Genomic DNA, 26,688 nt, shown 5'->3' with positions numbered 1-26,688 from the left:
AAATATGATCATTTATTCCTTCCAGTGGATTACCTAGAGTATACCTTAAATGCCACACTAGGAAAAAAAAAAAAAAGCACTTCCCTCTTTGTTCCCTCCCTCAGATTTTCCACAGTTCTAGAGGCTTACACAGTCTAAAAAGGGGTAATCAGGAAGATATGCTGTGATAGTCCTTAGAGCTGTTAAAAAAATATCCTGGTTCTCCTTCTAAACGTATAGTGAATACATACTTTTCTGCTCCCTTGAAGAAAGTAGCCATGTTTTTTGCTTGGACAATGAAATGTAAGTAGAAATGACACGTTTCCCCTCCTTGCAGAAGGCTTAAAGGCCCAGTATTTGATTTGTTCTTTCCTTCCCTCTGTTGTAGTGGTTGGGGAAGCATATGTTGAAATGGAGTCTTAATCAGTCTGGGTCCCGGTGTGATAAGCATTTCAATCTGTGTTAGAATGTAGCATGAACAAGAAATAAGCTTTTCTGTGTATTCAGCCCCTGAGATTTTGGAATTGTTAGCACCGAACAATGTAGCCAATGTAGACTGATATATACTCTAAGCAGGAAGAACATAAAGTCTGATGATTCTAGTAAGTAAAGCTAGTAACCAAGCCTGGCTGCTGAAGTCTTGCTGCACATCTCTATGAAGGAGAGATTCTAAACCTCGGCATGTTTGACATTTTGGTCTGGAAAAATCTTTGTTGGAGGAGGCCATCCTATGTACTGTAGGATGTTTAGTAACAGTCCCGACTTCTAACTACTAAATGCCAGTAGTACCCCCCACCCAAGTTGTGACAACTAAAATGTCTCCAAGTATTGCCAAATACCCCCTGGGGGTCCACATTGACCCTAATGGAAAACCACTGCTTTAGGCAATACACCTCTGCTTTTGATGCGCCCCTCTACTCAAGCTACTATAGATCTTTGAGAGAGAAATGTTACTCTGTCAGAACTTAGTTCTGCTGGTGTGTCTTTGATGGGTTCCCAGAGTCACAGTTTTTATGTCTTGGCTCTTCCAAGGCCACGGGGCTCAAAATACCTCCTTGTGGCAATTCCAGAAGCACAGCTGGTTCAGAGTCTGCTTCTTGTGATCCTAGATCTACTATCCTTGGACATCAGTACCATCAAAAACGGAGTAGCTAACACTTTGTGACCCTGAAAAAATATCTAATTTACATATACCCTTTCCAGGACAATAGATGTACCAAACCAAAAAGGCTCAGCTAACCTGATGAGACAAGAAAAGGTAAGAGCAAATTAACATACAATCAAATGTTACTGAAATTCAGTATGAATTTGTTATTAGTCTATAGTGCCAGATATTCTTAAAGGTATTCAGTTTTATTATACTCCTAAGTGAAAGGAGGCTACTAAAGGGTTTCAAACAGAAGTTCAGCAAAAAACAAAAAACAAAAAACCAAACTAAAACAAAACAAAAAACTTTGATAAATAGATAAAATGTTTATCCCATGGTAGTTGTTTCAGATTTGTTGAATGTGTTTAAATGTGGATTTTTACTCTGCATACTATCACCTGGGCTTTATCATATAAATAAATGGAAAAATTATAGTGGAATAATAATAAGTAGAGTAATAGTGAAACCTCACGGCAGTGGTCTTTACACATTTTCACTCACATATCCCCCAGATTAAATTTCTAATTACATATATTTCTGTTGACATCTAAAATTGTTTATTATAAGTTTAAATAGACCCAAAGGATATAATTTTGGCATATTGTAAATATTTTTTATAATAAAGCTGTTATTTCACTCTTTTAAAAATGTTCAAATGGAATCTAAATACCAAAGCAACTTGATACCTACCCTATTAAAGTCATGCATGCTATATGCTAGTATAACAAATGAAACCACCAATTTCAGTGCCTTAATATAATAAAGTTTATTTTTCCCTCACACATGTCAATTGGAAGATATTTCAGACACAGCTTCTTTCCACCTCATGCCTCTACCATTCCTAAGGGCTTTAGAATACTTTGATTCAAGTCAGTGAACAAGGAAGAGAATGTTGAATCAGGCATAGAAAAGTTTTATGAGCCACCCACTTTCCATTGGCTACAATTCAGTCACCTGGTCGCATCAACCTGCAAGAGAGGATAGAAATGTAATTTAGTTTTAGGCCCAGGAGACAGAGGAAATGGGTTAGATGAGCACATAACTGTCTCCACTACAGTTTAGTCTTCTGATCACCAAATACCCTTCCTCTTCTCACACATAAAACATACTCCCCCACCACATTCCCAAATTAGACAACCCAACATTTCATCTGTCACTGCATTCATTTCAAACTCCAGGATTTCCCAGTGGTAACATCCTTTCTGTTAGAATCTGGATTTTGTGTATTCTGGTCACTGCCACCACCTCCCCACCACACACAAACATACAGGTGCAAAAATACAGTGGTGGACCAGGGACTGGATAAATACAATGACCTTACCCATTTGGAAAGAATAGTAGAAGATACAAAGTTACTTGTCAGTAGAGGTTAGGAAATTCTGCAGGCTAGGGACTATAAGGAGCCCCTTTGCCCTAGCAGCAGAAAATATTTCTTGATTCAGTTTTCATTCTGCTCATTGGGAAGTCCTTTACAGTACATAAAGTTGCATTTGAGTCAAATTAGGTTTGTTGAAAATCAACTAAATAAAGCAGAGGCCAAGACTATTCCTGGGAACAGATTGCCTCTGAGGCTTTACCTTTGTTGAATGAAAGTGTTTATCCAACAAGTCTATTCAATTTTATTCTGAATTTAAATTTGTCTTTTAGAGTCTCTGGACAATTGAGGAAGAGGACATAATTTAGGTTGTGACTTCTACCAAACCATGCACTAAAGTTAGGTAAGATACTCTTTTTTAGAAAGTTGGATAAATTTTAAATATAGAAAATAACTTTTATACTATTATAATTTATATGAAACATGATAGTATAAAACTATAAATATATGTTATATTTATATTAATATATGAGTCTTGTGGATAAATACTGCTGCTCTGAAGAGTCCTAAAAATTTGTGTGATTTCAACTTTTATCTTTGTTGGTCAGGTTTTCATATGGAGTTCCAGCTATAGAACTTGGACCAGCCAATTTTGACATGTGACTTTCTGTTCCTTTGTGCCTTTTTCCTTTTACAACATCTTTTCCTTTGTACTTATTTTAGGCTATAAAGGAAAATGAGATTAAAATGAATCCTCCTCAGATGGACTATTTGAAGAATATAACTATTTTGTAAAGAGCAATTTTATATACTTAAGATTTTGAAGGATATTTTAAAAATTCTGCTAATTTTTTATAAACTTAAAATGTTTTTGTCATTTTGAAATGACTATAGGTGTATATGAAATTGCTTTGAATTTTGAACTGATGATACATAATAATTTCTGAATGGTAAGTACCTACAGAAGGGAGGTTATGTACATGTGAATTTGTAAGGTGTTTAGTTCATAATTTGAACATGAACATCCAAAGGATGAATCCTTTTGATTCATCAAACAAAATAATAAAACCTTATGTAAAGATGTTTCCTTCAATTCTTTATTGCTCTTCACTCTGTACTGAACATGAACTTCATCTCCTGCTGCAGTAATTGGTTCCGTAACTTTCTTCCATCATTTCCTGAAAGCATTTATTGTCCAACCAAAAGTGAATAAGACTAAATTATCTTCTTGTTACAATTGTTGACAAAATTGTAAAAGTATCCAATGTCAATATTCCACCTTAGATTTCACAAACACATTCTCATTAAGTGGAATGACAATGTGAATGAAATTTTCAAAGTTAATTTTTTTCACATTTGTTATTCAGATAATCCATATTTAACTGTAATTATTGTTTTTGAGCCCATTCATTTCTTACAAATACATTTCTAGAATTGCAAAGGACCCTATAGATCATAACGTGATTTATACAAAGTCAAGCATTTGAAGTTTCTTGACTCTCTTTTCATTATACTGTGCTTCCTCTAACTCAATAGATGATTTTAAGTTGGACAGCATTTACATTTATAAAAATCTTTGCTAATGCCTTCTTTTAAAAAATTCATGGTACTATTAAGTAATTTGCTTTACATGGAAAAATGAAAGATCTTTTATCTTTAAAATATCAACAAAGTATGTAAGTTCCTTCTCTTGACATTGTTTTGCTCTTTTCACATACTGAGATTTCATATATACTTTTTATGTACCAATATTGCATGTTCACATATGTCATTTTAATGGCTTTTAGACATTCTATCCTGTTATATAACTTGACCATTTCTAACTTATTGGACATTAAGTTGTCTCCTATTTAAACATTTTTGTATTATCTTCTCGGGATATACTCTCGGAAGTGGTATTTGTTCAAAAGAAAATAATTTTTATGTTTTCTGTTGTACATAAGTAGATTGCTTTTTAGGAACATTTTGTGAATTATGCATAATAATCGGCAATGTATGGTTATATCTGTTTCCCCATAGACCTGCTAACATTAACTTTAAATAGGTAAGATATTAAAGAATAAGAATGGTACTACTTAAAATGTTTTTGTTATTTTGAAATGATTATATATGTATAAAATTACTTCTAAACTTCTGAATTTTAGAGTGAATTTTATTTTATTTATTTTATTTTTTAAAGGTTTATTTATTTTATTTTTTAAAGGTTTATTTATTTGAGAGAGAAAGAGAGGGTGTGGGAGAAGGTACAGAAGGGGAGGGAGGGAGAGAATCCTTAAGCAGACTCCCCAATGAGTGCAGAGCCGCACAGAGGGCTCCATCCCAGGACACTGAGATCATGACCCAAGCTGAAATCAGGAGTCGGATGCTTAACTGACTGAGCCACCCAGTCACCCCTAGAGTAAATTTTAATTTATTTTTGTTAATTTAGTTATTTCTCAAAATTTTATAAAATCAGCTACTTCCACTTTATGGATAATTCATTGTTACTTTACTTGCTCTCTTTTACTAAATAGAAACAAAATTGCTATTTTAGCAAATCCTATCCCCATCAACAAAGGATTCTTTAAAGGAATGTCACAAACCACAACCATATCTTATTTATCTTTCATAGCTGAAGGACATTTTCAGATGCAAATATACTTGTAATTTCATGGCTTCCTTATTCTATTTGTAGGATATTTTATTACTATGTAGATTACACTAAGTCTCCAAAATGTAAAATTGGTTCTTCATTGCTTTTTATAATGTTACTTATTCATCTGATTTTTAACCCTTAATACTTTTTTAGATGATGTTCACTTTAGTCAACAAAATAGAAATTAATTTTAGTACTCTTTGAAGGAAAAATCATCTTGAAAAAAGGAAAATACACTACCATATCTTTAGAAGTACACATACACGAAAATTTGTCATATAAAGTATGCACTTCATTAATAATGCAATACCAATAAACTTAAAATCTTTTTTGTTTTTCTTGGGGGGGCAGGTGGAGTTTGCAATGTTGCAGAAGCGAAAGCAGCCCATCTCAACCATTCTCTCCTTCATTCTTACTAACGGAATTCTAAGCAATATATTTAGCTGTAAGACTGTGTTTCCCAGACCCTTTGCATATGGGATGGCCAATGTGACATAAGACTTGCTCAAAAGGACCTCTGGGAAAGCGATTATTGCTCTTCCATCTATTCAAATGGTTAGGACTCCAGTAGTGGTCTTGAGACCATCATGGAACAGCCAAGAGAATTTCAGCTCTCTAATATCAGACCCAAATTGGGACTAATCTTTCAGGATTTTTTAAAAAAAAGTTTCTCTTGTTATAATTAAAATGATCTCTGTATTAAGGTCTCTTAAATAATGATTTGACACTAATAAACTCTGTTTATTCATGTACTAATATCTTCTAAACTTTTACAATGTGGCTAGGTAACTCTTAGCTCAGAACTGTAAAACCTGTGACAATTATTCATTTGACTAGTACAGTGACTTTCAACTAGCTGCACAACAGAATTAGGTGAAAATATAACTTCACTAAGTTTAGGGTAATGGGTTTTCAATGTTTGCGTCAGAATCCCTGGTTAAAACACAGAGGTGTTAAACATACGCTTGTTAAAACATAGATTGCTGAGCTTGTCTCCTAGAACCAAGAGATTCAGCTGGTCTCGGATGACATGGTTTCAGGTGATGCTGATGATGTTGGTCCAAGGACCACACTTTGAGAACCACTAGTCAGGGATCTAGCTTGGGCATCTATGTAAATAGTTTAACATGAGTGTGATGGTTGAACACAGTATCATCCTTAAGGAATGAGTTGCATAATTGAGTGTGTGTAGGTCATATCCCTGAGGAGATTCTTAAACTTCAGTGTGCATCACCATCACCTGGAGGGCTTAGTTAAAACACAGATGGTTAGGCCTCACTCCCAGGGTTTGGGATTCCCTAGATCTGAGATAGAAGAGTGAAAATTTGCATTTCTACAAAGTTCCCAGGTGTTACTGATGCCACTGGTTTTAGGATCACATTTTAAGAACCACTGCTTTAGTGTAATTTTTATCTAACCACTGCTGTAGTATCCTTGCTTTCCCCCAAGTATCCAGAATACTGTAACAGTTGTTGTGCAACTTTAATCTTCAAGAAGTCAAATTCCATTTTGAGGGCAATAAAGATGGGAGTACGTCTTATTATCTTTACATAGTCTTGGCATATTACAATGATGTTTTGCAAATACTAGGGCTCAAAATTGTAATGCATTTGAATACTGATTGGGATATCAAATGATTTTGTGGTAAATAGTAATGTTACTTAATCAACTGTTAGTAAAAGGAAATGGATAATTACCATTCCTGAGTTAAAAAAATGTATAGAAAGGGTTGTCAAAAATTAACTTTGGCTCATCAAGTTAATCGGCAATCTTCCCTCATGTTTTGCCTTTAGATATTTGTGAGTGCAGTGCACCAAAACTGAATATAGTGTTGACTTGAGTCTGAAGATATATGTGTGCATATATATGTATACACACATACATTTGTGCATCTCTCAAATACAATAGTATCTGACTAAACTTGGTAAACCATAGGATTATGTTGCATATATTGAATGGATTACAGTATATTATATAATAATATATTCTGTATAATATACAGAATAATGTATTATTCTGTATGCTGAGGCATACAGGAGATCCTGTAGAATAGGCCAATAGGAGGAGACAGACTGATTACAGTGAAGAAGGGGAGTTGAGGCAGGGTCAGGGTAAAAGAGATACTACAACACCCAGACTCCACAAACCATCTTATGCTGTAAGAAATGCAATCTCAAACTTGCAGCAGTCCCATTTTATGCGGGAAGAAATGCAACTGCACAAAAATTGTAGCAGCCTTTCAATAAAATCAAACAAAATTACCAAAAGGGTTCTTGGGACAATCAAAGCTGGAATGATCTTGTTCAGGTAGATCTATGAACCTGAGAACAATCTTCCCTCCAATGCTGCCTCCTGCCGAGCCACATCTACTCTGGCTGGGCCTGAGTCCAGGTGCCGGATTAGCACCAGCCCTTAATTTCACTCCCCCGCGTCTTCGAGGCTTTTTCCCGCCAAAGGCCAGGTTTCCGCCCCTCGGAGGCCCGGGCGCAGGCGGGACTGCGCATGTGCGGGGCCTGGCCTGCGGATAAACCCCCTGCGGCTCCACAGACGGCGAACCATGGCGGAGATGGAAGTGAGCCTGTTGCGCCAGTGCCCGCTGCTTCTGCCTCAGAACCGGGCGAAAACCGTGTACGAAGGATTCATTTCGGCTCAGGTACCCGCCCGCTTGTTGCTCGATTGCTAGGAGGGCCTCCCTCTCGCGGCGCAACTCCGCCCCTGGAAGTCAGTTACGGAAGCGGTTAGGGGCCCTTAACCGTGTGGGCATTGAGAGGGGAGGCGCGTAACGGCTCCTCGGAGACTAGAGGTTTGAGGACTTAGACGGTTGCGGTTGTTCGCAACCCGTCACTCGCTACCGCGCGCGAGCCTGGGCCAGGGTCGCAGCAGGGACTCAGCGAGAGGAGCCCAGCGCGGGACGGGAGCGGGGGGCGGGGCGGAGGGCCACGCCCCCTCGCGCCCGCTTCCTAGTTTAACTTCCCTTTTGCTTCAGTGTCTGTCCCACCTTTAACTGTTTTTTTTGTTTGTTTTGCAAATTTTTACCTTGTTTCTAACATCCCCCCTCCCCAAAGCCCCATGAAGATTGGTGGCCGGCCGTTCACCAGGGAATCCGTGCAAATTATATTCGTTTTTCCTGTAAAAATATATTTTGGAGGAAAACCTCCTTTTGGCTCTCAATTAAGTCGTGTGTACCTGAGCACATCCAGTAGCGATATTTTGTACGGAATCTTGACAGCACAATTAATTACTTTTCCTGAGTCCAGGCGGCTTCTCTGGTGGAGTTTATTACACATAGTAACACACGTGTACCGGTTTGAAGTTTACAAAGCGCTTTCCAAGCACGTTATCTCACTAATCCTCCGCCCTTTGAGGCAGAATTAAAAGAAATCGTTCTCAGTCTTCATAGTTAAGTAAATCAGGGCGTGGGAAATTGGACAGGTTGAGTTACTCGTCCATGATCGCCAGAGTCCCTGAAAGCGAGGCTATCAGATTTCACTCCTGCATTTTGCTCCTCTGTCTACGTTGCACCAAGATACCTTAGGTTAGAATTTTGGGTATAGATTTTTGCTCCCAGACCTTTATACTCAACATCGTGCCACCTACCTCACCAGCACAATTCATTCTTTCTCTTTCTCTCTTTCTCTTTCTTTCTTTCTTTCGTCTTTTAAAATGAACAGATTCTGCTTGAGGAAAAACTAGTGAAACTACACTCAAATTAACCACTTGCAACTTTGATACGGGTCGTGAATAGGTTAGATTACCAGCAGTACCTTTTTAGCTATAAAATGTAACACGTGGCTGACTAACCTGAGGATTTGATTTGCTACGTGAAGTACAGAGAAATTTCGGAAGAGGAAAGAAACAAAGTGGTCATTTTTAAACAACTTAACATTGAAACAGAACTATTTTCTGGAAATATATGTATGAATCTTTTAATAGACATGCACATTTTCAATTATTTGAACTCAGTTATATAGAAACACAAATTATGCAATTTTGTCATAATAAATTTAAAATTTAGTAATTAACCAGATAATTTGAAAAAAATATGGTGATGAGTAAAAATTTCTATTCCCAGAATTATTTTTATTTTCTAAAAGGAAAATGAATAATTGCATTGCTCCACCTTACCTTGATTAACACTCACTCCATTCAGCAATCCTCATCAAAACATTGTCAGCATTAAAAGAGTGGGATGGAGGTAAAATTTAACTCTTAATTATAGTGATTAAGAGAATGGTTTCAACTTTGAGAAATATTTAAGTGTTTGAGTATTGGATATTTGAAAACTTGATAATTTAACTTTGAAGAGAAGCCTGTTTCATGCCTTTTTTTTTTTTAAGTATAACTGACATGCAACATTAGTTTCGGGTGTACAACATGATTTATGTATGTATATATCGTGAAAGGATCACAGTAAATCTAGTTGTTCATTGAATTCACCATATGTAGTTATAGAATTTTTCTTATGATGAGAACTTTTTTTTTTTTAAGATTTATTTGAGAGCGAGCACGTGGATGCATGTGCGGAAGCGCAGGGAGGAGTGGAGAGGAGAGAATGAATCCTCAAGCCGACTTCCTGCTGAGTGCCAGGTGGGACTAGAGCCTGATCCCAGGGCCCTGAGATCCTGACCTGAGCCAAAATCTAGCGTACGCCGCCTAATTGACTGAGCCACCCAGGCACCCTTCTTAGGATGAGAATTTTTAATATAAGTCTCTTAGCAGCTTTCAGATATGCATTACGGTATTAACTATAGTTGACATGTGCTACTTTACGTCCCTATAATTTATTTTATGACTGGGAGTTTGTGCCTACAAAAGCACAAACTTTACCTGTTTCACCCTCTACTCCATCAGCACACTACTTTTTGAGGATAGGGGCCATATCCTAGGAATTACCATATGTTTTGAAGTTTACTCAAAATCTATAGTAATCTCTCAAAAATACTGAATGAAGGGGCACCTGGGTGGCTCAGTCGTTAAGCGTCTGTCTTTGGCCCATGTCATGATCCCGGCGTCCTGGGATTGAGCCCTGCATCAGGCTCCCTGCTCGGTGGAAAGCATTTCCCTCTCTCGTACTCCCCCTGCTTGTGTTCCCTCTCTCGCTGTCTCTCTCTGTCAAATAAATAAAATCTTAAAAAATACTGAGTGAATTATCAAATTTACTTGCTAAATGAAACTTTTACGCATCCCTCAGCATATTAAATGTAGAACTAATCAGAATGCACTGTGAATAAGGAAAGGTTATAGAGGGTACATATGGATTTATTCATTTTTCTTTAAATTCATTGTGACCATTACAGAAAGTAGAGGCTAAATCTCATTATTATTTCTGGAGTAAAGGTAATCCACTTTTTCTTTCCCGAATTGGAAGTATCAGTCTTGAATTATCTAGTTGAAAACATGATTCATTTTCAGATAGTGTTTAGAAAAATTAAAGAGCTATTAAGTTACATTTTTATCAGGAGCCATGTTATACCTAATTTTAGGCATTTTAAGTAAAGTACTTTGTCTTATATGTGTCTGTCTGCTAAAGCCTCTTCGAAAACGTGTAAACATCAGAATTGAGATTAGATGAAATGTTCTTGTGACCCTTGCTGTAGCTACAATTCTGATTTCTTAACCTAAACACATTATTTAACATTGTTTTGTTTGATGGAACAGATTTTCTTTAAAAGTGTTTGTCTTGTATATAATTTCAAACTTACAGAAAATAACAAATATGTATGAAGATTACCCAGATTCACCATTTTACATTTGCCCCATTTGATTTTATTCTGTGTGTATATATATAGGTGGGTATATATACATTATTTTTCTGAACAGTTTTGAGATTAGGTTGCAGGCATAGTGCCTCTTCTTAAATACTTCAGCATATATGTCATGAGAACAAGGACACACTCCTTTATATCCACAGTACAGTTATCTAAATCAGGAAATTTAATCATGATATAATGCCATTATCTGGAGGCCAATTTCAAATTTTGTTAATGTTGCCGTTAACAGTTGTACCCCTTTCCAGGCTCCTGTCATCTGATGTAAGATAAGATACCACATTGCATTTAGTTGTAAGGTATCACATTGCATTTAGTTGTCCTGGCTCTTTAATATGGAATAGTTCCTTAGGCTCTTTGCTTTTTATGAACTTGACATTTTTTAAGAATATGGTTTGGATGTTAAGAAGAATGTCCTTCAGTTTCGGTTTGACTGATACTTCCTCATCATTAAATTCAGGTTATATAATTTCGGCAGAGTTGACACAGAAAGAATGTTGTGCCCTTTATAGGGCACATGAAGTCAGTGGTTCTCATTGATGATGTTACCTCTCATCACCTCTTTAAGATGGCGTGTGCCAGATTTTCCTTTTGTAATTCATAAGTACTTTGAGAGAGCTACTCTGAGGCATCAAACTTTCAGGTACACACACCAGTTTTAGCGTGTTGATTGAACCACTTAGTACTGTGGTGTTGCCAAACGATGATTTTTCTAACTCCATTATTTCTTCTTTATTTACTGTCATTTTATTATAAGGATTAACCTTCTCTTTTTCCCCACTTATTTGTATCAGAAGGGAATCATAGGTTTTAAAAATAATTTAATGGATTGTAATCATTACTTATTTATTTTGATGCTTAAATTGTCCCAGATTTGGTTGTGAGAGCACATTTTTTTTGATACAAATTTTTAAGGCTCTGCATTTTCCCCTTACCACTTTTTTTGAAGTACGCTGTATATGCTGACATGTAGTGTTTTATCAATCATTTTTTAGTAATTACATAATTTTACTTTGTAGATCCCTTGCACCCAGGAGTTAATAGAAGATTTAAAAATTTTTCTCATGAAAATCTTTTTTTTTAATTAAGATTTTAAGTTTTCATTTAAGTTTTTTTTTTTTTTAAACATCACAAATATTTTTTATTTGTCACCATTAAATGTCTGACTTTTAAACAGATTCTTGGACTGGTGGCTCATATCCATCAGGTCGTTCAACTTTAGCACCGGTCTCATCCCCAGTAGCTTTTCCAGGACTACTACCTTAACCATGAAGCTCCATGAGCTTTCCCAATTCAAACTTGGGCTTCTTCAGTGTTTTTACTTTTCTAACGAATACATCATGGAGTGGATAAATAGACTGACAAGCCTTTTCTATATCTTTTCCGATGCTGTCTGGAATGACCACTTCTTTCAAGTCATTTGTTTGCACCTCTCGGGTCATGATTTCCATCATCTTTTTCCAAATTTGACAGACCTGTTGGTGCTGAGCATAAGAGGTCTTCCGAATCTGATTATTACATTTTTTAGTAAAACCAACACAAAATAGACGAAGCAAATAACCATCGGTAGTCTTGACATCAACATGAGCTTCAATCATGGTCTGCCATTTTTTTGACCACGGAGCACATTTTGTCACGGGTAAGATCCATGCCATGGAAATTAGTCAGGCAGTTTTTGCCCTGAACATCCTCAGTAATTAGCTTGAATTTTCTAAATGCACCTTCATCATTCTGCAGATCAGCAAGGCTCACTTCAAAAACACGACCCTTGAGGCCATCAGATGCGATTTTGGTTCCTTGAGTTTTTGTGATTAATGTTTTTCCAATATTTCTTATATTGAACATAGCTGGTGCTTTCACATCATACCAATCTTTCTTAGAAAATGTATCAACCACTTTCTTCTTGGCTCCCTTTTTGCCGCTTTTTGTAAGGCACTTGTTCTTGCCGACCGCCATGGCGCTGCTCAGGGAGCCAAAAGGCACTATTTGAGTTTTTTATATGCTCACTGATTTTCTGTCTACTTGTTTTATTAGTGAAAGGAGGTATTGAAAATCTCTAACTATAATTATTGTTCAATTTCTACTTTCATTTCTGTCAGTTTTTGCTTCATATATTTTGAAGTTCTTTTATTAGGTACATAAACTTTTAGGATTGTTGAGCACTCTTGAACTGATTTTTTTTTTTTTTTTCTTTTTAAATGACTGTGAGATGACCCTTTTTATCTCTGGTAATCTTTGTCCTAGAATCTCTATTTTCTGATATTAGTATAGTGATTCTAGCTTTTTTTTTTTTTTTTTTTGATTAGTGTTGGCATGGCTTAATCATTTTTCCATTCTTTATTTTATACCTATTTGTGTCTTTATATTTAAAGGGGATTTCTTCTGGACCTTGCTTTTTTATCTAATCTAACAATCACTGCTTTTTTCTTGGAGGTGTTTAGAACATTTACATTTAATGTGATGATTGATATTGTTGAGTTTAAAGCTAATATCTTGCTGCTTGTTTTCTATTTGTCCTATTTGTTTGTTTTTTTATCTTTTTCCTATTTTTCTGCATTTTCATTATACATTATGTAGTATAATTGCATTTTTTCTCCTCTATCAGCTTATTAGCTATTTCCCCCCTTAATTAGTTGCTTTAGGGTTCTTAACATACATCTTAAACTTGTCATGATTTACATAAGTAATAGTAGGATTATATTTTATATGCAATATTGGTTTATCAGCTATATCACTTTTGTCTCTTTTGGTGTTTTTTCTATGGTTTACAATATGCAACTCTAATTTACCACAATCTACGTTCAAGTATACCACTTATAGTATAAGAATCTTAAAATATACCATTTCCCATCCCCTGGCTTTTGTGCTATTGTTGTCATATATTTTATTTCTATTTATCTTGTAACCCTCCCATTACACTTTTATTTTCTTTTAAACAGTTATCTTCCTTTATTAAGAGACTTTTATTTTTTAAGGACAGTTTTAGAGTGGGTTTATTTCTGGGTTTTCTATCCCTACATTACAGAGTTTAAGTATCATTTCATCACATGATATAAAGGGAGCAAACTATTAATATGATTTACCACTGTTGATGTTGACCTTAGCTAAAGTAGTGTTTGTCAGATTTCTCTACTGCAGAGTTAACTCTTCTCCCCTTTCCATACTTACTCTTTGGAAGGAAATCTCTATGAGTTGCTCCAACTTAAGGAGTGAGGGGTTATGCTCCCCCTCTTTTAAAGTAGAGTATCTAATTTATCTGGAATTCTTCTGTTAGGAAGGTTAATTTAACTCCCTTATTTATTTAAGTTTTTAAATTTAATTCCAATATGGATAATATACAATGTTTTATTAGTTTCAGGTGTACAATATAGTGATTCAGCAATTCTATACATTACTCAGTTCTCATCATGATAAGTGTACTCTTTAATCCCCATCACCTATTTCACCCATCCCTCCTCCCCCCACCACTTCCCCTCTGGTAACCATCATTTTGTTATCTGTAGTTAAAGGTTTGTTTCTTGGTTCATCTCCATTTTTTTTCTTCACTCATTTGTTTTGATTTCTTAAATTACACATATGAGTGAAATCATTGGTATTTGTCTTTCTTGACTGACTTAATTCACTTAGCATTGTACTCACTAGTTCCAACCAGGTTGCTGCAAATGCCAAGATTTCATTCTTTTTTTATGGCTGGGTAATATTCCATTGTATATATGTACCACATCTTTTTTATCCATTCATCAGTGGACACTTGGGCTGCTTCTGAAATTTGGCTATTGTAAATAATGCTATAATAAACATAGGGGTGCATGTATCCCTTTGAATTAGTTTTTTTGTAATTTTTAGGTATATACCTAGTAGTGTGATTATTGGATCTTAGGGTAGTTCTATTTTTAACTTTCTGAGGAACCTCCATAGTGTTTTCCAGAATGGGGTTGTACCAGTGTGCATTTCCACCCGCAGTGCAAGAGCATTCCTTTTTCTCCACATCCTCGCCAAAACTCATTGTTTCTTGTGTTGTTGATTATAGCCACTCTGACAGGTGTGAAGTGATAATCTCATTGTAGTTTTGGTTTGTATTTCCCTGATTAGTGATGTTGAGCATCTATCTTTTCATGTGTTTTAGTCATCTGTATGTCTTGGAGAAATGTCTGTTCATGTCTTCTGCCCATTTTTAAATTGGATTATTTGGGGTTTTTTTTGGTGTGTGTTCAGTTGTATAAGTTCTTTTTATGTTTTGGATATGAACCCTTTATTAGGTATGTCATTTGCAAATAACTATCTTCTCCCATTTAGTAGATTGCCTTTTAGTTTTGTTGTTTGCTTCCTTAGCTGTGCACAGTCTTTATTTTGATGTAGTCCCAGTAGTTTATTTTTGCTTTTGTTTCCCTTGCCTCAGGAGACCTATTTAGAAAAATGTTGCTATGGGTGATGTCAGAGAAATTACTGCCTTTGTTCTCTTCTAGGATTTTAATGGTTTCATTTCACATTTAGGTCTTTAATCCATTTTGAGTTTATTTTTGTGTATGGTGTATGAAAGTGGTCCAATTTTGTTCTTTTTGAATGTAGCTGTCCAGTTTTCCCAATACCATTTGTTGAAGAGTTGGTCTTTTTTCCCATTGTATATTCTATATAGACATTTTAACAATGTCTGTTTTTCCAGTCCTTGAGGATGGAATGTCTTTTCTTTCTTTGGTCGTCTCATCTTCAATTTCTTTCATTATTACATAGTTTTCAGAATATGGGTCTTTCACTTCTTTGGTTAGGTTTATTCCTTAACTCCCTCATTTATTAAATCAGTCATTTATATCAGTATGGACTCATAGATATTTATCTTATACTTTGGGTTGTAATCGAGTATCCAGATTGTCCAGTTTTGGCACAATTAACCTTTTAAAGACATTTTAGAAAATAAGAAAAGTCTTTCATATTTACCTGTATATTTACTGTTTCTGGTACTTTTTGTTGTATAGCCACATTGCTCTTTAATTTCATTTACTTTCTTCCTCAAGTTATTCCTTTAACATTTCTGGTAGTGCATGTCTTGTACTGATAAATTTTTTCAGTGGTTTTATGTCTGACATATTGTTTGGCCTTTTGAAAGATACTTTTAGTAGGTATAAAACTCTAGATTGCTTTTTCCCTCCTGTTAGTGCTTTACACATGTTGCTTAATTCTCTTGCATTATTTCCTATGAGAAGTGTCTACTGTTTATTTTTGTTCCTCTGTAAGTGTTGTGTTGTTTTTCTTTGACAGCTTTTAAGATTTTTCTTTTTCTCATTGGTTTTTGTCAATTAGATTATGATGTACCTTGCTGTAATTTTCTTCATGATTTTCCTCCATAGGGTTTGTGGAGCATTTTGGATTTGTGAGTATATATTTTCATTTAATTTGGGAAAAACTTCAGCCATTATTTCTTCAAATTTTTTTTGTTCCTTCTCCTTCCTTTGTTTTGGGGACTCAAAATACATGTATATTAGGCCATTTTAAAATTGTTCCATAATTCACTAATGGTTCTGTTCTTTTTCATTGTTTGAGTGTCTTTCTCTGTTTTATTTTGAATGTTCTGTGCCTTCAGGTACCCTAATATCTTCTTTTGCAAGACTTAACTGCTGTTAATACTGTATAGTATCTCAGATGTATTTTTCATCTTTTTGATTTGGGTCTGTTCTATTTAGCATACTCATGGTTTTCTCTACCTTCTTGAACGTATGTAGTTATCATTGTTGAAATTATTTTAAGTAGTTCTATCTGCCATTTTTGTATTTCTCTTGATTTTTTTTTTTTTTCTCTTCATTATGAATCTTATTTTCCTGTTTCTTTGCATGCCTGGCATATTTTGATTGGATGCCAGACACTGTGCATTCCAACTATTGTGTGCTAGATAATTTTATTCTCTTAAATATTCTTGATTTATTCTAAGCTGTAGTTAAATTATTTGGAAACAGTTTAAGCTTTTCATAGTTTGCTTCTAAGTTTTGTTAGGCAGAGTCAAAACAGATTTTAGCCTAGATTAATTTAGCTCTACCACTTAGGCAGTATTCTTCAGAGTATTTTTTTTTAAAGATTTTATTCATTTATTTGACAGAGAGCGTGAACGCAAAGCTCTTTTCTCAGATCAGGGAGAATTGTCAGCTTCCATTTGGTTCTCCATCCTTGCTCTGAAGCCTGAAAATTCTCCAGGTAGTAAGACAGGATAATTATAAAGATTTTCTCATTTGCTTCCCTTCTTTCAGTAGTCTCTGTTTTTTGCTGTTTTTTGCTGCCTATTTTATGTCTGAACATCATTGTTTCATATATTTTGTCCAGTTTTTAGTTAATGTGGGAAGGTAAATTCTGCAACTGTTATTCCATCAGAGCTAGAAGAAGAAATCCTGTTTCTTAAAAGTTCTATTCTGTTGTTGTTTTTTTTAAATCTTGCTTTGAGAAGTGTGATGCTACTTTTATTCTATTTCCCATTTTTATTTGGTCTCATAAGCTTTGGACTTTAAAGTCTGCATATTAAGATACATTTCAGAGTGGATTGTTGGGACTCATTTCTCATGTGTTCAGTTGTTCTTTTCATTATGTAAATTTCCAGGAAGTATTCTTAGATTATAATTTAAAATATTCTTCTATTTTGTTTTCCATTTCAAGGTTTCCAATTCTTTGTTTATTGGATTTTCTTTACCTGTTTTTACTTCAACTGCTTTTCTCTGATGTTTTTTTTTTTTTTCCCCCTCATTTGGTAATTTTCTAGCTTTTTCTTTGCCCTTATGAAATTTAAAAAAATCTTTTATTGGGGGTGGCATCTGGCTGTCATGGTCTGTTAAGTGTCCAACTCTTGGTTTTGGCTCAGGTCATGATTTCAGGGTCATGGGATCAAGCCCTGCATTGGGTTCTGCACTTAGCACAGAATCTGCTTAGGACTTTCTCTCTCTCCTTCTGTCCCTCCCTCTTTCTCTCTCTAAAATAAATCTTAAAAAATTTTATTGGGGTAAAGTACACATGATATTTGCCACTTTTAACCATTTTATTTTAAATATTGTCTACCCCCAACTTGGGCTCAAACTCACAGCTCTGAGATCAAGAGGCACGTGCTCTACCACCTGAGCTATCCAGGCACACTGCCTCTTTTGAAATTTTTATTTGACTCTATTCTTCCTTGAGCACTTATTTATTTTTATATTCTAATATTCTTTTTTCTGAACTAAATTTTTTTTCCTTATAATTTCTGTTCATAGTTTTTTTAAATTTCTGAGTCTGGGTACAAATGCTTACTAATGATAATATAATTCAGTATTGTAATTTGTTTATGCCTTGTGTTTTTTTTGTTTGCATGGGGCATCATCATCACTTGAAATGTTTTCTTTTATTCTTATTTGACTCATAGTAGCTTGGCATTGATGAAAACAGTATCTTTGTGAATTTGGTTGTTGGCAGTAGTTTATAAAATTCCTAGTTTAAGAATACTTTCTTCTGTAGGTAAAGCAAAGTGCAGTTTAATGGATAATTTTTTAAGTAGTGCTGAGGGAGGAGTTGAGTGTTTTTATATTGCTATATAAGATCCTCAGTTTCCCACTCTTATTTTTTCCTCCTAACACCCAGTTTCCAAAGGATTTCTCTACCTGCCTTTTTATCCGCTTCTACTTGTGTATTTCTTTATCAAGGTGAGCTTCTTGAGCTTTGTGTTTATATTAAGCCCCCTCACTGTAGTCAGTGCTCTGACCTACGAAACTCTTTATTAATTATCTTAACACATAGTTCAGTCCCCTCTTCTCTCTTCCATGCACTTTTTTCCTGAAACCCATAGTTCTTTTAAAAGGATTTTGTATGGAAGCCCCAGAGTGAAAACCACTGGAAAGTGGTTTATGTTTTTCTTCCTACAGGTAGTTTGAAGTTTATAGTGTTCTCTATTTTCTGATTTTGCTGGAGACATGGGTATTTTGTGGTTTTAGTTTTTTTTAAGACTTATTTTAGAGAGAGTAGGGGGAGGGGAAGGGGAAGGGAGAGGAGAGAATCTCAAGCAGACTCTGTGCTGAGCATGGAGCCCAACGTGGGGCTTGATCTCATGACCCTGAGATAATGACCTGAGCTCAAACCAAGAGTTGGATGCTTAACCAACTGAGCCACTCCTGTTTTAGATGTTCTTTTTTTTTTTTTTTTTTTTAAGATTTTATTTATTTGACAGAGAGAGACACAGCGAGAGAGGGAACATAAGCAGTGGGAGAGGGAGAAGCAGGCTTCCCGCCGATCAGGGAGCCCGATGTGGGACTCGATCCCAGAATCCCGGGATCATGACCTGAGCCGAAGGCAGATGCTCAACAACTGAGCCACCCAGGCGCCCCCTGTTTTAGATGTTCTTAATATTGATCTATTTGGGAGGATGTATGGAGAGAGTCAGACTTAGGCAACTGTCAGTACTTTGTTCCGTACAACCTGGAAGACTTGCTTCTTGAGAGCAATTAACATTTTTTATATACTTTAATTAAAAAAGCTAATTTTGGACATTTTCTTGAATCTGAAAAATATTATGGCATGTAACATAGCATTTGACCTTTTAAAATGGCTGGATTTTGCAAATAAGGGTCTTTGGAATTTTATCCTTTCAGGTAACAGATCAGTAGAGTAGTTATACTATTTTTCATGTAAATTCTGAATTCCAGATTGTTCTTACACCTATGTGTGGGATGTCTATAAAGTTAGGTTAAAGTTACTACATAATACCTTCTAGTGCTTTAATGAAATAGTGAATTATTGTTACTTGACCTTTTGAAAAGGTCAGTAGTACATTTTGTTTCATTTTTTTAAAGGACATTTAAATGTAATGAAAGTCAGAACTGTAATATTATCATGAAAGTAAAGGTTATGGGGTACATTTAATTGTGTTCCTTTAGTTTTGAATCTGCTTTGAGGGAGCCTGTGCTAAAATTCTCATGGTGATTATTTTTCGAGAATTTTATTACTCTTCTTCATTTTATATTGTTGGAGTAAAAGATTATATTTCTGTTTGTCTTTTTCTGTTTATCTTTGCTCAGATCATGTGTATTATCCTATTTAAGATATAAAGTTTAAGCTGCTTACCCATTTACTTTCTCAATAAAGTGAAACTGAATGTATTTCTCAAAGAACAGTTCTTTCCTTAGAAGGACTCTTGAGTAAAATTTGGTATATTCAAATGTATAGCTAGTAAATATTTAAATTTAAATAAGTATTAGTAATTTTATTTATTAAAGGCCCATGAATGTGGGAGAATTAAATATTCTGTTTTTTGAAAATATTTCTTTCATGTCTGTGTGTTCAGATTATGGAACTAAATATATTTTTCATTTTATTAAAATGAGGAAATTGAAAATATGAAGTCTGTGATGTATTATATATTTCTTATTTTACACTAATTTTTTTCTTCCATAGAGCTATTAAAAGAATTTTTTTTTCACAAGTTTACTTTGTAAGAAATATTTAAATTTATGTTCGCACTAATAGTTTCTTAATATTTCTTGTGTTCTGTGAATTGATTCTCTTTAAAAAATGAAGTCTTTGTTTTGGTTTCCCAATGATTACAAAGTTTCTGACATTTTTACATTATTTTCCTTCAAATGCAATATTCTATTGCATATATTTTAACAAATGTAAAGACTTGGATAAAGTTGATACCTTTTAGAAAATAAAGGAAAACATTTCCTTTTCTATGTGATTTTGTTTAACTTTTTCTTAACATTGTGAAAGATGAAAATTTGAGTGAACTTTTTCAACATTTTCCACAGGGACGTGATTTTCACCTTAGAATAGTGTTGCCTGAAGATTTACAAATGAAGAATGCAAGGTGATGTAGTGTTTTGTTATATACATGCATCTTGGTGGGATGTGCAGTCAGCTAATTTGGTAAAAGCTTATTCTAACCATTAAGAGTTTTGCCTAAAGTGCTTATTAGTCAACCACAAACATTTCCAGTTTTTCCAAATCAGTGTACATTTGTAAGTTTTCCATTGTGCTGAAGTACTTTCCAAAGGTAACACACGAATTTTCTAATTTATTTTTCCTTTTAAAGCTTACATAAGTAGCAATTGTGTAAGATATCTGTTGGTACAGATAACCCATTAAGGAATGTCAAGAGATGAGACTGGAAATTAGGTAGCACCTAGAAATTCTTTTCTGCTCTTAAGCATCTTGGAGAAGAGTGGAGGAAGAATCCAGAGACATTTATTAGTAGAATTGACAGGATTTTGTGACTGATTAAAAGTTAGTTCCTGGCTCAGATCACTAAGCTAGAGAACAGGTCACAGTGGAGAAGTAGGAGAGCCACCATTTTAAGACATACTAGGTTTGAAATATCAAAAGGAGATGTTTAATGTATTCGTGTGGAACTCAAGTGTGAGACATGGAATCACAGTAGGCATGGGATTTGGGGCTGTGAGTATGAGTATGGATACTTTCCAGTGTCTGCAAGTGTGGGGTGAAAAGAGAAAGCCAACATTTACAGGACTTGAGAGTATACCAACATGTAAAGAACTGATAAAGAGGAACTTGGAAGACTAAGGACTGACCAAAGAAGTAAGAGGAAAGTCTGGACAGTTGTTGCTGAAGCCAAATAGAGGCTTAATGAGGAAATGGTTCCTAGTGCTGAGTATTGCAGAGGGATCAGGTTAAATTAGGTTTCATGTATTGGCAGAAGCCAGGTTGTATTGGGTTTTGGAGTGGGTGAGTAGAAAGGAAAAGTAAACAGTATAAACTACAATTGACCCTTGAAGAGCCTAGGGGTCAAGGGCACTGACCCTTCATGCACTTGAAAATTTGCATGTAACTTTTGACTGCAAAAATTTAATAGCGTGCTATTGACCAGAAGCCTTACTGATAACATGAACAAACTGTTTAACACTTGCATGCTGTATGTTGTATTATAGACTATTCTTAAAGCAAGCTAGAGAAAATGTATTAAGAAAATCATAGGAGGAAACACATTTGCAGTACTGTATTTCAATAAAGATACATAATCTGTGTGTAAGATCTGTGTTGTTCAAGGATCAACTATTTTGAAGAAAAGGAGTGGTAGAGAAGGGTATGCAGTCAAGGAAGAGTTATAATGATCTTTTTTTTTTTGAGATTTGCTTGAGCAAGTTAATATATTCTGTTGAAAAAACTAGCAGAAAATAAGAATATCACAATAAAGTGATGATTAATGAATTGATATGACCAGGTTGGTGGCAAGGGATGGAAAGTACATTTGGAGAGGGAGTTTTCCCACGGGCAGTTAAATGAACTACTTTGCCATTAAGAGAGAAAATAGGGGTGGAAATGGGGGTAGCATAGCAAAAATGGAAGAGAGTCATGGTGGTCTGAAAGGGCTGTAATTGGGGAATCAGAGGGGCTTCCTACTTCCAGATAGGGAAAAGCAATTCTTAGAAGAGTTATACTTACTTAAGCAATATTGAGAGCACAGCTGAGGTGAGCCAGTGGATAGATGAGCACTAACTACTACTTACACAATTAAAAGTATCTTTTACATTAATCTTGAATTTGGAGATTATAGTGCTAGATATGCTTTCTCAAATACAAGTTCTGTATATTATGATCAAAACTGTTTGTTTATTTAACCTACCCTAGAGAAGAATCTAGTTCAGTAGAAAATACTGCTTTGGATATGTTTAAAAAAAAAAAAAAAAGATTTACTGTTTGCATGTCATTTACTGATTGCAGTTATTTATATTTTGAAATAAAATTAGTACTGACAGTTTGAAGACAAGACTTTCAACAGTATCAGTGGTAAAAATTTTATTAACTTGTCAGAATTATATTTATGTCATTCTTTTCTTTGTATGTGCATGTTTGTGTTAGCATACAAATAAGTTTTTTCCTTTTAATTCCGAACAATGAACAAACCATTTTGTTCCATTAAAATTTTAGATTATTATGTAGTTGGCAACTGAGAGCAATACTTAATGGATACCATCAAATAGTACAACAGGTAAGTCCTTTAAAAGGTTTGTTTTAAGCAAGGATAAGAAATTACTAAATTAACTTTTTTAGAGGACTACTTGCAGAATGTAACAGACTGGTTTAATAGTTGCTGAATTTTATAGGTTTCATCTCTCTTAAATATTTTAAGGATCCACGCATTATATAAAATGTTTTCTGTCTTGGAATCCTCAGCACATTTCTGGGCAGCATTTGTTCTGAAACTGATTTCCATCCTGGAGACTTTAGGGTCTTCAAATGTATTCACCCTTATCCATATCCATCACTTTTGAGCAATTTTTTTTTTTTTTTTTTTTTGCTGAGGCTGAATAGTGGTAGTAAGAAGAAATCCAGGACCCATTTAGGAATTGTAGAGTATCTGTGGCAAAAATGGGAATGTAGTTTTAGATTAGTAACAGAAGAGATGTGGTGGAGATCGCTTAGGAACTTAATGAACATAGATGTAAATACAGCACAGGTGATATAACAGGCAGGATTAGTCTTTTTTTTATAACTGGAAGTTTGTATTTTTATTATTTTGAAAGATTTTATTTATTTGAGAGAGAGAGAATGGGGAGAGGGAGAAGCGGACTCCCTGCTCAGCAGGGAGCCCGATGTGGGGCTTGATCCAGGACCCCGAGATCATGACCTGAGCCGAAGGCAAACGCTTAACTGCTTAACCGAATGAACCACCCAGGTGCCCCTGAAAATTTGTATTATTGATCACCACCCATTTTACCCTCAGCTTCAATGTAGTTATTCTTAAAGTTTAGGTTCTTCTACCTTAAAATTCCTTTAAAAATTAGGAAAACTTAAAAAAAAAAAATCACTATTACTAAAGAAACCAAAAATAATGCAATGCCTCTTGTAGAAAAATAAATGTAAGTAGAACTGCATTTCTTTTGATGCTTTATTCATTTGTATGTTTTTCCCGGTTTCCTATATTTTTTCTATCTTAAAAGCAGGTTATTATCTATGATAACTGACAATGACAGTCACTCACATAAAGCATTACTGAACCACAAAGAAATATAGGAGATAAACTATTTGATTTATAGAATGTAGGCTGTCATTGCTGGCAGCATAATTACTGCAGATTTTTAGGGGGATGTTTAAATTATTTCTCTGTTTTCTCTCCACTGCCTCCTCCTCATCCAGTGTGACTATTTATATTGTATACGAGAGTTTAAGAAATGAATCTATTGAGATATTTAAATAGCCTGGAAAAAACTTGTTAATAAAGACTAAGTATGATATCTGTAACTTTTTCTCTACCAGTTCACCAAGAGGGTTCCTAGAAAAAGTCCCAATTAGTTATTAATCTCCTTCCTGCCCTCCAGTTGGTCATATAGAACCCAGAGTTAGTTTGTCTTTGGTTTATTCTAATATTCCTATTCTTTCCTTGTATCGATTTTAACTTTAGTAAATATGGGTCAGGGGAATCAGCAGTCTTTTTCTGTGAATAGGCAGCTAGTAAATTTTTCAGGCTTTGGTGGCCCCTAAAATCTCTGTCACAACTACTTCACTGGTAGAACCAAAGCAACCATAAAGAGGTAAATGAGTGGGCGTGGCTGCATTTCAATACAGCTTTATTTACAGAAACTGGTATTGGGCTGGATTTAGCCCCTAGGGTGTAGTTCACAAAAATCTGATATACTAGTAAGCTAAGGGGGAAAATACTGTATAGAAGATGGGAAAGTCAAAGATTTGTTTTACAGACTTGCCCATCCAAAGCTATGTTAAGATGTGATTCATATGTCTCATGCATTGTTGAAATATCTTTAAATTATTATTTTTCTCCTCTAAAAGAGGGAACAAATTCACAGATTGGCTTTGTTCAGATCTCTGGTGGTAGTGCAGGTATCACAAAAAGTAACAAAAATACAGTATTTTGATTTCAAGCAGAGAAGTGATGTGGAGTTTCATCTAATAAAAAATGTTACACTTGAGAATTTTCTTTGCTTTCCTTTATTCTATAGTTATTTTAGGAATCAAAGATTTCTAGGAAATGGAATTATAACTCTTAAATATTCATCTTTAGAAGTTATTTCCTTTTTGCCTTTTTATTACAGTGTTTTTAGTTTAAAGATTGACTCCTTTTGAATTAATATGGGTTAGTTGTGAAAAGACAAAATTAACAATTGTACGTAGTTTTTAAGGTCAAGGGGAAAAATGAAAATACGGTATTGATTAATAATTCATCACTCTAATTAGATTTTTTAATTGCATAGATTTGCCTGATTTTTATATTTTATGTTCTTTCCCCTCCACCCCATACCACCTTTTTTTTTTTTTTTTTTTAAAATAATGATGTGGTTTGGTAGATTTGCTAAACTTGATCAGTTGTCAGTGCTGAAGGAACAAAGGAGTGTGTGAGATTTTAAGAGATTTTTAAGTACAATTCGGTATAGCTCACCAAAATAGATTTTAGGGCTTTAATTACTCTTTCAAAATGAAATTGGTAGGTACAGTAGGGATGGTGACAAGTACTTTAGTTCTTAAACTTGTAAGATGTAGATATATATGATATTTTTTTCATGTTCACATGGACCTGTATTTTATTTCAGTTTCAGTGTATGGAATATTCATTGTACAAATGAAATTAATTAGAAATGTTTTGATCTAGAGAATGCAGCACTCTCCTGATCTAATGAGCTTTATGATGGAGTTGAAGATGATTTTGGTAAGAATTTGTTTTCTAATACCATATTCTATAAGTCCTGATTTTTTAAAAATTCCTGTAAAAACTAACATGATTGGAATTTAAAACTTAAGTCCCAGTCACTTAATGTTTTATTTTACTGTGTGTGTAAATGTGGATGATGCTTTTTTTTTTTTTTTTAATTACATGAGGAACAGAATTGTTAGAGGAACCAGATTGATTGTGTCAAACTGAGTACACTTGACGCTAGTCTTGGACAGGTGGTGATATAAAATGTACTCCTGGTTTGTCAGAATTCAACATGTATGGAGAGAATAGGTAGCTACACTTAAAGATCTAATATAGTATATAAATAATTTTGTATATAGCTGCAGATTTCTAAAGAACATGTTAGGCTTCATTACATACATACAGTTATGTATAGTAATTGATTATTCAGTTAATCAGTTATGCATAAAATACTTGAGTTTTTAGTTTATCTATAGACTGTATTATTTAAGAAATTTTTTATTATGCAAGTTTTCAACATAAACAGAAGAGGGAAGACTGTATAGTGAATACCCATGGACCCATGACCTAACTTCAGTGTTTTGCCATTTTTCTTCCCCTACTCCTAAAGGAGAAGGGACTAGAGTATTCTTAGATTTATTTGTTTGAGAGAGAGAGAGTGTGTGCGTGCAAAGTAGGGCTGGGAGAGGCAGAGGGAGAGAGAGAATCCTCAAGTGGATTCCTGCTGAGTGCGGAGCTAGCTGCAGGGCTCAATCCCAGGACCCTGAAATCATGACCTGAACCAAAACCAAGAGTTGGACACTGATCCGACTGAGCCACCCAGGTGCCCTGGGACTAGAGTATTTTTAAGGAAATCCTGAACATTGTATCCATCCCTCCATGAACATATTGGTGTATACTTCTAACAGCTAAGTGTTTTTTTGTTATGTTTTGTTTTTAAATATGCTGTTATAACCCCAACAAACTTCGTGGTAATTTCTTATAGCTGCTTGTGTCTGTATGCAAACAAAGTCCACACACTGCATGTTGATATGTCTCCTAAGTCTTTTAATTTCTAGCAGTGCTTCGTCTTTCCCCTACTCCTTTTTTTTTTTTTTTTTGAATTGACAAGTTAAATTAACTAGATTATGTGTCCTATAACATTTCTTGCATTCTGGATTTGGTTTATTAGATATTCATAGTATTTTCTAACATATTCTACCTTTTTTGTGATCTAGTCTCATTTGTTCTGGTAAGAAT

At 34.8% G+C, this 26,688-nt stretch overlaps 1 protein-coding gene, 1 long non-coding RNA gene and 1 pseudogene across 3 annotated transcripts in view; 2 read left to right on the top strand and 1 right to left on the bottom strand.

Moving 5' to 3' along the window:
* Window positions 1-2,845, top strand: part of LOC145723706 (uncharacterized) — a 75,251-nt gene extending 72,406 nt beyond the window's left edge. Inside the window, exons 2-3 of the long non-coding RNA XR_014148963.1 lie at window positions 1,183-1,237; window positions 2,774-2,845. This is a non-coding gene — a long non-coding RNA (uncharacterized LOC145723706). The remainder of the gene's footprint in view (window positions 1-1,182; window positions 1,238-2,773) is intronic.
* A 4,726-nt stretch (window positions 2,846-7,571) lies between these two features.
* FANCL (FA complementation group L) overlaps window positions 7,572-26,688 on the top strand; it is an 88,499-nt gene continuing 69,382 nt past the window's right edge. For both annotated transcript variants that reach the window (XM_081833576.1, XM_006728953.3), the window contains exons 1-4: window positions 7,572-7,729; window positions 20,591-20,649; window positions 22,728-22,788; window positions 25,405-25,461. In XM_081833576.1, coding sequence (XP_081689702.1) covers window positions 7,634-7,729; window positions 20,591-20,649; window positions 22,728-22,788; window positions 25,405-25,461 — 273 coding nt within the window. In that variant the 5' untranslated portion in view covers window positions 7,572-7,633. The remainder of the gene's footprint in view (window positions 7,730-20,590; window positions 20,650-22,727; window positions 22,789-25,404; window positions 25,462-26,688) is intronic.
* On the bottom strand, window positions 11,972-12,820 carry LOC102732726 (small ribosomal subunit protein eS1 pseudogene; annotated as a pseudogene).

This window comes from Leptonychotes weddellii, chromosome 10 (assembly GCF_054177405.1).
Source record: "Leptonychotes weddellii isolate Sample4059 chromosome 10, ASM5417740v2, whole genome shotgun sequence".
NCBI classification, from domain to species: Eukaryota; Metazoa; Chordata; class Mammalia; order Carnivora; family Phocidae; genus Leptonychotes; species Leptonychotes weddellii.
Note: the sequence above shows the minus strand (reverse complement) of the source record. Positions and strands in the feature narration are given on the sequence as shown.